The sequence below is a fragment of the Phoxinus phoxinus genome (genome assembly GCF_949152265.1).
Source record: "Phoxinus phoxinus genome assembly, chromosome: 21".
NCBI lineage: Eukaryota > Metazoa > Chordata > Actinopteri > Cypriniformes > Leuciscidae > Phoxinus > Phoxinus phoxinus.
The window spans coordinates 10,607,600-10,619,000 of NC_136896.1; the positions used below are offsets into that span (position 1 = coordinate 10,607,600).

At 35.4% G+C, this 11,401-nt stretch overlaps 1 protein-coding gene across 4 annotated transcripts; it reads left to right on the forward strand.

The window, feature by feature from the left end:
• Nucleotides 1-3,854: 3,854 nt before the first annotated feature.
• On the forward strand, nucleotides 3,855-11,387 carry plekhs1.1 (pleckstrin homology domain containing S1, tandem duplicate 1). Of its 4 annotated transcripts, none has more exons than XM_079596275.1 (13): nucleotides 3,855-3,874; nucleotides 5,653-5,688; nucleotides 5,810-5,907; nucleotides 5,992-6,107; nucleotides 6,192-6,344; nucleotides 6,492-6,537; nucleotides 6,743-6,826; nucleotides 6,929-7,042; nucleotides 7,156-7,220; nucleotides 7,606-7,704; nucleotides 8,092-8,181; nucleotides 8,778-8,910; nucleotides 9,012-11,387. In XM_079596275.1, the coding sequence occupies exons 2-13, from the start codon at nucleotides 5,670-5,672 to the stop codon at nucleotides 9,069-9,071; spliced, it is 1,077 nt and encodes a 358-aa protein (XP_079452401.1). In that variant the 5' UTR covers nucleotides 3,855-3,874; nucleotides 5,653-5,669; the 3' UTR covers nucleotides 9,072-11,387. The 4 variants fall into 4 exon arrangements, with proteins under 4 accessions (XP_079452401.1, XP_079452400.1, XP_079452399.1 ...); XM_079596274.1 differs by lacking the exon at nucleotides 3,855-3,874 and adding an exon at nucleotides 4,934-5,030 and having other exon boundaries at nucleotides 5,656-5,688; XM_079596273.1 differs by lacking the exon at nucleotides 3,855-3,874 and adding an exon at nucleotides 4,962-5,030.
• Nucleotides 11,388-11,401: the final 14 nt, after the last annotated feature.

The following is an 11,401-nucleotide window of genomic DNA, read 5'->3' on the forward strand; positions in this document are numbered from 1 at the left end:
ACATGTGGTAATGCATATACAGTAAATGTACAATTTAGATAAAATTTTAACTTGCACCATTCATTCATCTATGGGGTTTCTTAGAACATGCCTTGATCTGTATCTGACATAGCAATGTGTCTACACAGAAACCTTATCCATCGCAGAAAATGGCAGGCTGTTTCCTCATTGAAGAAAGCAGGTTTGTCAGGGAATCTATGGCTCACATCCAATAAACTTCACTGGGACACTGTAAACCATAACACTCAAAATAATTAATTGGTTTGAGTAGGACAAACTTAAATTAAACTAATTAGTTCAGTCAAATGAACTTGAGAAAGTGAGTAATTAGCACTTTCTTTTTCTTTCAAGTTCACATAACTGATATATTTTAAGTAAACTGAACTGTTTCATTGTTTTGAGTTATTAAATTATTTATTTTAATTTAGACGAACTTAAGTTTAAACCGTCTGGGATGTCTATTTCCCATTTGCCGATGGCACTTGAAAGGGAGAGTAGATGCTAAAATTAAGTGTAATATGTTTTTTTTTTTGTGCAAGATTAATGTTAAGTGGGAGATTTAGTAGTGATTAATGTTTTGTTATGCTAATTTAGAAGAATTTCTGTTAATGTTGGTTTTAGGATAGTTACCATCATGGTGACAAGTGGTGCATGCAGATTGATTTGAGAGCAAATACCAGTAATCCCTCTATAATGTTTCTCTCATACAGCAAGTGCTTCTGTATAACGCACTAATGCTAATATGTTAACAAATTAGTATGTTAGCAGAATAGCTTGTTAAAGCTAGCTTAGTTTATACTAATAAAAGTGATCACATTGAGATTACATGAAAGTGAATTGTATTAATTAGTGTACTCAAACATTTCAAGTTAAGAACAATTAAAATGTATAAGTACAAAATAAAAATCTGATAGTCCTGCTATTAAACTTTGAATTTCAAAACTTTTGAAAAATTTGAGGCAATTGATTGCCAAGTTTTGCCAACTTATTCGGGTTTACAGTGAATGCAAAATATATAAAGCATATATTATGCAAATTTAACACAAGGTTAAATAATCAAAATGCATGCAAGTTGCACTTTTGCAATGTAATCAGATTTATGTTGCTGCTGATGCATTTAGGGGAAACAAGAACTGATGCATTCTATCTATTCCATGTTAAAATTACCCCCCTTTAAGATGCTTTTCTAGCAAAGCAGTTGTTCATTACACATAACTATAGACCAGTAGTTTTATCAAAGGCATTTCTGTGTTTTCTGTGATTAGGCGGATAGTTCAACGCCTTTCTCAAAACTCAAATCAATGGGCTGAAAAATGCTCATAAATTTAGCATCACCTACTTCCTTCCGGCATGATATAAAAACAACTTAGAGAGCACATTTGTTCATCCATTCCATAGAAATAAAATGTGGTTGGCAAAATACACAAGTCTTGAAGAATATATGGATATTGCTAATGGTAATTTATTTTCACCATTCATTTTACATTTAGTTGTAGTCACATTAGGATTCCTCTAAAACAGAGTTTACTTCTAGAGGAAACTATTTTGGTCAATGGGTTTACTAATAAACATTAATTCTAATGATCAACTGAACATTAGACACTGACTACTGGAAATCATGTAAATCATACTACAAAACCATTTGAGGTAAGTAAGTTTTTAAAAAAAAAAAAGAAAATTAGGTCCCACATTATATTAAGTGGCTTTAAGTACTATGTACTTACATAGAAAAATAAGTACAATGTACTTATTGTGTTCATGTTGTATTGTAAAATGCTTTTTCTGCTATTGGGGTGTGATACGGGTAAGGTTAGCGACAGGTTTGGTGATATGGATATGGTATGGGTAGGTTTAAGGGTGGTTTAAGGTGTAAGGGACAGGTCAACAGTGTAATTACAAATGTAATTACATAAATGAATTAAATTAAATAGGTATTTTTTAAATATAAGTACAATGTAAAAACATATATGTACACAATAAGTCCATTGTATCAAATAATTAATTTCAATGTTAGTACATAGTAGTTAAAGCCACTTAATATAAAGTGGGACCGAAAATTATATTTTTCTTAAGCAAGGATGCATTAAATTGATCAAAAGGGACAATGTAGAAGTTTGCTACAAAAAAGTTCTATTTATTTTCCATTAATCAAAGAATACTGTATTTCTGTAGCCCAGATTTATTTACATGTATAGTTTAAGATGATTCATAATGCAAAAAGGTGTTTCCTTATACATATTGTTCCCATCAGTGATGTCAGAATGTTTTTGTATATCACAACATGCCCTTAGATACAACTGATTACCAGTCACCACACACAAACAAAACATTTTTCAACCTTTTTGTTGTGTACATATGCAAATTCCTTTTAATTTTATATACTTTTTTATTGTTTTTAAATGATGTTTTAGTCTAATAATATATTGTAACCATAATAAGACTTGATTGAAAAACAAATTTCATGAACAAAACACAAAATATATGTCCTTTTATTGGCTTATCACCCATCAAAACGGTGTTGTTAACTGATTGCCCTCATCACCCTTTCCTACATTATAAAGACTTGGCACATTTTTAGCATACCAGAGGAATCTCTGTCATCGTTTACCTGCATGACTGATATCTAGTGTTTTTTTCTTCTTCTTCTTTTTCTCGTATTGGCGAATTTAATTGAATTTAAATGCCCAAAATGCACACACCCAATATGATTCATTGAGTTGGAAGGTTAAGGTTACACCATGTCTACAAAGGACACGAGCGGAGTGATGCGCAGCACGACACGACATGACACGACAAATTCCCATTAGTAAACTGATGCCTCGTTCTATTTATGACGTATTCTCCCAGCACTCGCGATACTTCTCATAGGAATGTTTACTTTGTTGCGTCCAGTGTAGACGGCTTCTAGCCATTGCAACGCAACGTGTCAACTGTCACGTCCAGCGTAGTAGACACAGTGTTAGTTAGATTTCTCAACAAATGATCACTAAGGGTTTTCTTAGCATAAGGTGTTTGATGCAACTGGCTGCGATTGACTGTTGGCTCAAAACTTCTGTGGTCACAAGAACTAAGATGGGAGATCTCAGATTGCAGATTTTTGGGGTCCTGCATATGTCACTGAGATAAATGGGAAAGCCAACGGATAGCTCAAATCAGGTGTTATAGGTCTCCAGGGTGTCTACTCTCTAGTGGTGATTTCTGAAACTGCACTGATTCAGTTCAAGAACTGTGAAAAGTTCAGTGATTATGGACTGAGTTCAATTCACCTATAAAGCAGCTCTGCAGAAAACAGTGATGTCATCACCCAGCTCAGTTCTCACAGTAGTGCCAGAGCAGTCAAATAAATAATATTACTGAATATGAATATTGCAGAAATGGAGAAAAAAACCTCGGGAGTAACCAGGCTCAGTCAGTGGGTCAGTTAACCTCTGGCAAAATGAAGAAACATGGTGTGATTAAGATTTCATTCCAGGCTGCATTACAAGTCAGATTGTGGATTTTTCATTTAGGATATCTCGTCCAGTTCCTTCTGCTCAAAGATCGTATACATCCCACTGGCATTTAGAGGGAGGAGGAGTTGAAGCTGGCCATAGGGTCAGTGCAGAGGACTTGTTTGGTTCTGGTTTTGCTGAGGATCTGTGCTAAGTCAACAAGGTCTTCACAGGGGATCTTTCTCTAGAGCTGTAGAGTCTATCAGTAATGGTCTACGCTGACATTCAGGACTGGTCGTCTCTGAGTGCAGGTCCACCCTATGGACCGGATAAAGAGCCTGGTCAAGCTGACCAAGATAACTTTAGGATAAGGACGAAACAGAGGCTAATATGAGCATAGATGCCATTCCTCTTCTGATGTAACAAGTACATCAGGTGTTATGGTAAGTGTTCCCCGTTACGGTTGAAATGCACAGTAGGAATGTTTTGTCATTTTAAGATTTCATCTTAGTTCCTTGTGTTAATCATGTTCCCAGAAAGCCAAAGACAAACACACAAAAAAAAACTACTTTATTTTGATGGTCCATTTTGAACATTCTGTTGACTAAAAGTAAACTTGCAACTACATTTTAACTAAGTCTCATTAGAGTATTAGTAGACCGTCTGTATTGTGATGGTCCCCCAACAGACATTCTACTTACTATAAGTAACTTATATAAGTACTGACTATAAGTACATTTCAACTTATTCTAACCCCACCAGTCTACTAATACTCTATTAACATTCTAATGAGTTAGTAGACATGTAGATGCAAGGGTTACTTATAGTCAACAGAATGTGTTAAAGGGACCATCAAAATGAAGTGAAACCAAAAACCTCATACTGTATGTATCAGATATAATCTGATTCTAACTGAGAGTGATCAATAAATCATTCATTTATTGTCCATGTGCAAGTAGTTTCTTATTGTTTACTTGCTATAAGATGTAAAATCAAGGCACTCATCTTAGTCATCATTCAATAATTGATCTGATCTTATGCCTATGAGGATAGTATTATTGACTGTTATTAAACAGTAGTGACTTTTAGATGATTATTAGTGACCTTTATCACAAGTATATTAAATATAGCCATATGTAAATATCGTATTACATTCTATTACAAATGTATTACATTTATTACATATACAGAATGTATTATCTACATATGACATCTTCTGATTCTATCATAAATGACAAAAAAAAGGTCATGCGTGCACCTTTATCAAGTAATCTGAAATGTGGTGGAATTTTTCTAAGCTTGGAATAAAAGAAGTGAAAGGAATTTGTGTAAATAACCACAGCCATCTGAGACATTAAGGAAAAGAAAATGACCCTGCATCGCTTTTAGTCTTTACCAGTAAATATCTAGTTACCATAAAAACAATTCCGTACACCTAAAAGAAAAAATGCTTCCAATAAAGGGAGGACTCTTTGGTGACAAAACTCGAAACTCCTCCTTCAAAGACAAAAGGAGTTTAGTTTCAAAATCATAACATGCATTCTGAAAACAGGACAGCGGTACAGAGGACACTGTTTTAATTGCAACACAGTAGTGAAGGTAATGTATTTACTGCAGGGTCTACTGATCTTATGACAGCCTGTTTCGAGCACATAAAGAAATGATGGCTACACCACTGCTTACAATATGTGCATCTTTCTTACAGTTTTAAGAATTGCAATGAAAAACACTCATTGCCGTAAAAGACTCAGGAAGAACTGTACATAATACTCTATTATATAATAAGGGATAATCCAAATGAAAATGATGTCATCGTTATCCTCATGTTCTTTCAAACCTGTATGACTTTTTTCTTCTACAGAATACAAAAGAAGAAATTTTGAAGAATGTTTTCACTGTTTTTGTACAAAACAACATTAGACCCACTGAATTTCACCATATGGACTTTTTTTTTTTTTTTTTTTTAAAGATCTCCTTTTGTATTCCACAAAAAGTTTGTAATGACATGAGGGTGACTGAACTACAAAATGTTAGTTTTAGTGGGTAAAAGGTCTGGTGTGAAGATCATGTGAAGAGTTTTTTTACTTTATGAATACATTTGTGTAAAATACCTAACAGCACTGTGGCTTTTTCTATGTTGTAAATTCTTAAGCATTAATCATTGCTTAACAATTGTCTGATGTGTGTGAGGTACTCACAACACATATCATGTCTGTTTTAGCAGTCAACGTCATCCAAATGTCAAGACATAAATCAGGTATGTCTGAAATTTATTTCGAACAATATAGAATGACTGGAACCAGAATGGCATTGAAAAGAGATCAGAAGAAAACATTTGTCTTATTGTCTGGTTGATCACATGTACTCTTCTGCAACAGATTCAAATACTTCATGTCACAATGAAGCAGCTGAGGCACACGAAGTGTACTCAGGTTATCTGTACAAGTCCCCTCCTTCTAGCAAGATAAAAATGAAGGTATACTATTTAGATTTCCTAAACACAAATATCAGCAGTTTGCATGTATTATCTCTGTATTTCAAGTTTCATTATCCATTGCAGACAGCATGGAAGCGTCGCTTCTTTGTGCTCGCAAAGACAAAAGACAGCAGCCATGAGCTAAAATACTACAGATCCATTGAGAGAGGAAGTCATATAAAATCCATAGTGGTTTCCACGTAAGACAAAATCTGCTGAATGCTTCTCAAATGAGTAAAAAAAAATTATATTATGCAATTATATAATTATTTTCTTTTATGTAGCATCACACTCCTGCATATGCGCCCTCAATCGCATTCAGCTTTTCAATGGATCTGCAAAAACTTCAGGTGCTCTTCATCCTATGTGCTCTTCATGAAAGCAGAAGATCGAGAAGAGAAGGTCCAAAGAGAATATTTCTTCATTGGAGACACCAGGTTTGCCATGATTACCATTGCTTTACTATAATTCCAAATAGTTAACAAAAAGCTGGATTAAAAAAAAAGGAATTTATGCAAATAAAGGCCAGTAAATAGAAGGCTAGTAGTTTTAGTGCTGTATGTGATCTATTGTTTTCTTTTCAGTGAGGAGGTGGAAAGATGGTTCAATGCTTTATCTGGGGTTATGAAGGTAAGACATTCTACTTTTTGCCTAATATGAAAAGCTGTAATCAGTATGCTCTCTGAAAAAATATATTAACTATATGTTTTATTCAAATTATATAATAAACATTTTACTTTTTAAAATATTTTGCAATTGCATATATTTTGAAGTAATTTATAATCAATGTAATTTGATGGGTCTTATACTGTTCATTTTCAAATTATGTTAATAGAATATCAAATCTGAGTCACAAACTGAACCGCAGATCAAGGCAGAATCCAACTCTAGTGACCAAAACCTCTGTGACACTGAAGAGGTAACTCATCAGCATTGCTTTCACATGAGTGTGTGTGACTGTAATTCAATCCCCATAACTCTGTCAGCATTATTTCTGAGTATTACCTCTTCTTAACTGTAGCCTAAAGTTGATAGTCGACCCCCAGTGCCTCCAAGGAAGAAGTCAGCATCTAATGTTACCACTCAGCATGGTCCATGTAGCCAACCACCCAAGAACAGTCCATCTGCAACAGAGGTATTGTATAGTTCAACCAATAAAAACAGGCTCTCACTTATAAAAACCAAACACTTTCATCATGATTCATTCTGACTTTAAAAACCCCACATACCTTTGTTTTATGTATTCAGGTGTATAAAGAGATGAAAAAAGATGAAACCCTAGATGAGGACAGCAAAGAGGACATGTCATTAAGGTATGACAAACTTATTCTAGATTTAAATGTCCTTTACCTCTCTTTAAGTTGTTAGACAGTGATTGTTGTTCCTCAGGTGAAATTACTCTTTATATTTAAATCCATTTGTGTCCTTGAATAAGCATGAGGTGGTCTAATAGACCAATTTGTCTTTGATTTGCTGCTCATTTGATTTCCATCTTTTAAAATTGTTAATGTTGCACTGAATGTATGAAAGCTTGTTTGTGGTAATCAAGCGTCATTTTGCAAAGTTTTTTATAAATGTACTCAGCATGTAGATGAGTTCACTGATTTTAGAAACTCACAGGCTTTGTGCAGTAATGTTTTACTGGCTGCTGATCAGTGCTGCAAATATTAAATAATAATTATTTGCTTCTCTCTCAAGGCAGAGTGTGACTGGTTCATTTGAAGGCAGCCTGTTGGATTGTCTCACAAAAGCCTTTAATTCTTTGAAACAGCAAACCGAGTCGACTGAGGCAGATAGGTATAACACCCTAGAGGATAAAATCTGAAGCTTAGTGCAAAACTATGTTCTTTTTGTTGTTGTTTTCTTTTTCTGTAACTTTCTGCACCACCATAATGGGTCGTCAATCAATGTCATCCCAGAATTTGTGTAATGCAAGAAACCAGAACGATAATAACTCTTGCTGTGACTTCAATGAAAACTGTGCCTCCACTTAAAGCTAAACTGGTCAGTTCCAGACACGAGTATATCTCTAGTATATAGAATATATCTCTAGTACTTTCTAAATATATCTTAGCATGAAGAACAATTCAATGGAAAACAACTGTTTGAAAATATCAATCAATCTCTGGTTATGAAATTGTGGTGGAATCAAGTTACATTTTGACAATGTTTTCCATTCCTCAGTGAAACGCACACCATTGTCGAGAAGGAAATCTGCGTAAGTCATCATGAGCTGAAAAGCTTGATCTTTACAGAGGAGGGGGGCAAACCATGGTAAAATTCTCACTGATAAATTAAGAAAAGTCATTGCTTCAAAAATACTCTATCCGCTGGAAGACTTCAAATGTTGAGTTGACCCCAAAAAGTGTCATGCCCATGTGCCCTCTGGTTTTTGAGCTAAGTTCATGTAAGTTTGCTTGGATGTATGTAACAACAATTAGCAATATATTAGGGCTGGGCATTGTATTGTATCTTTCAACATAATTTCTGCCGTTCATTCATTCATTCGCTTTGAACTGTCTGTCACATCCATAGACTGAAAAAAAATAGGTCACACCACATTAATTAGCGCCGACAGAATTTGAAAGATGACTTTGTTTCATATAAAAAATAACAAAGCTTATCTCGATTTATTGGATGAGGCGTGCTACATGTTGCATGTTCCATTCATTCATGAACTGAAAACAGACTGATTAGATTGATCCTTGGAATTTAAGAATCGAAATCGGTTCTTCAAAATGAGAATGGATTAAAATCAACACATTTATCCAGCCATACCATCGGTCTATACACCTCTATATGTGCATGTATGTGTGAAATACTCATGTTTAAGTTGTGTTATTTTCCTCCACATCTCTTTTCCTCTCCAGTGTGTCTGAGTGTCAGCAGATTCAGAACTCATGTCTCTTCCAGAAGGGGGATCAGATCCTGGCTGTCAATGACCTGTTGACAGACACAGTGGAGGAGATGCACAGATACCTAAAAAGACTTAGCAAGGATGAGGTAGTCATGAGTCAGAGTACAAGAATGCTTTTGTAATAATCAGGGCTACAATATAACTAGTTTAATTATTTTGTTATGTTTGTTTTTCGCTCCCCCTCCAGGTAAAACTGACCATCCGACGGCTCTCAAGCTCCAGTCCTCTACATTCTGAACCCTGCTGAGAACAAAAACTAAACGACCTAATCTCATAGCAGGTTATTTATCTTCTTCATCTGATTTTTCAGGCCCCTACTATTCTCTCTTTAAGTTTCTCTTAGTAACTAGCAGCACTGAGCTGGAGATCAGTTGACGGTTGTTTGAAACAAAATGAGCTGATGAACGGTTTTATCGTAATATAACTTCTAGACTCGCTAGTGGAGATTTCTAAAACTATGCTTCACTGGAATTTATGATTTGTTAGTGCCAGATCAAACAGGCTGAAAGCATTGCTTTTCACACAACCCAGATTGCTTGCTGAGTTCATGTTTCTAACTAAAGAGGAAAGACCTGTTATACTTGTACAGAATAGTGAAAATTTTTGAAGTTAATGAGGTAATAGAAACAAATTTACAACTTTCTTCTAAATGTTGGGATTACGGATATGTTGAATAGTATTTTGATGTTATTTTTAACTGCCTGTGAATCTGTGTACTGAAACTGCAATTAACTGCAGTATATTCTGTAACCACATGGTGGCAAACTGACACAAACTGAATTATTTTAAAACTTAATCTTGTGATTCTTATATCTTGAATTCTGATTACTTCCAGCATTTAAATTCACAGCAAAGCGTCTTGGTTTGTTAAAGAATGTTTTTTTTTTAATAAACTCCAGCAGCATTGAAACTTGTTTGTTACAAAGCCAAATGTATTGTTTTTAATTGAAATGAGATTCAGATGTTTAAAAAACAAAAGCTAAAACTCAGTGGCGATTCTAGGGGGTGGCCTGGGGTGGCCAGGGCCACCCCTGAAAGCTCATTGGCCACCCCTGTGGCCACCCCAGATCTGATAGGTAGTTGCATGTTCGTCAACACAACAAGAGATGCTGTCAATGATGACAGCTGATCAACTGATTTAGGGCCAGTACAATGTTCAAAAGTTACTTTTTAAAGAAGCACCTTAATCCTTAAAATATTTTTGGTCTGTTGGCATAGGGGTGGAACGGTACATGTATTCGTATTGAACCGAAACGGTTCGGTGCATGAATTTACACGGAGAATACATGGTATAAAAAATTAATAAAACTCGCGTGCAAATTAATGCATGTAATGCTGCGGTACTACTGCTAGATACGCGGGTTATTTGTGGAAACCTAATCTGTAGCCCCGCCTTAAGCTAGGTTTGTTTATACTTTCGCCTGCCTCCGCAGCGCGAGCCTCCGATGACGGCGCGCGCGCCTCCCCAAATGGACGAGGCATTTACTTCGCGCTCGCCGGTGTACTATTCTTTGAAACGACAGGATGCGACTCGGTGTTCTCTAAACCACCAGGAATCAGCGGCGAGAAGTAGTAAGGTACATTCGTGAATGTTTATTTAAGTACAACACTTTAGTAGACCAAAACCACACTACAAAAGAGTTGTGTAAAGCAGTAGCTAAACCAGATTATTCCGTGACATTAGAGAGAAAAAAATGGATATGAGAACGTAACCTACAACTAAATTAACGTTACATATTTTCTAAACATTTTTATTTAGTTTTGTGAACCTTTTTATAAAACATGGCCATTTATTTTTATTTAAAGGGCTTATGTCTGCTATTGTAGGCTCATTTTGTTAATGTAAGCAACTCATTTAGACGCAAGGTTAGGATTAGGGGTGGGGTTAGGATTAGGCAATCAGCACATAAATAAGAGATGCTGTATTTTCAGTTTTATGGCTGATTGTCTTATTTTGCTTACAAGTTAATGCTAACTTAATGTTAATGTGGGGTACTTATTGTTTACTGTTTACATATTACTTTACACACTTCAGGCTGTTGCAGCTGCTCATGGGACTGTATGACACTAGGTGGTACAGACTGAGACATGCACAATAAAATAAAAATGCCTTCTGCATTTTTGTTTTGCTTTTCCCTCCATTGTACAGAATTCATACCGAACCGTGACTTCTGTGTACCATTCCACCAGTTGGCATCATTGGACTTTAAGTCTTGTCTTGTGGTATTATGGCCTATGTGAAAGCATTTTGTAGCAGGAGAATGAGCAAAAAGCAAGAACTAGCTACCTCTATTGCACTTTGTTACTATTATTAGCTCTATTGTTCATGCGAGTTTCAAGGTTTACATAACATTACTTTATAGTAGATATGGCCACCCCACACTAGCTTTGTGTCCCATCTTGGCCACCCCAGTAAAAATGTCCTGGATACGCCACTGCTAAAACTACTGACTACCTGCTAAAGAACTGTTGAGAATGTGTATTTAAATGTATTACTTTTCTTACAGGAAATTGTATTATCTTGTATGTGCATAAGTATAAAATAAAAATATGCAATTCAGAGAACAAAATCATTAG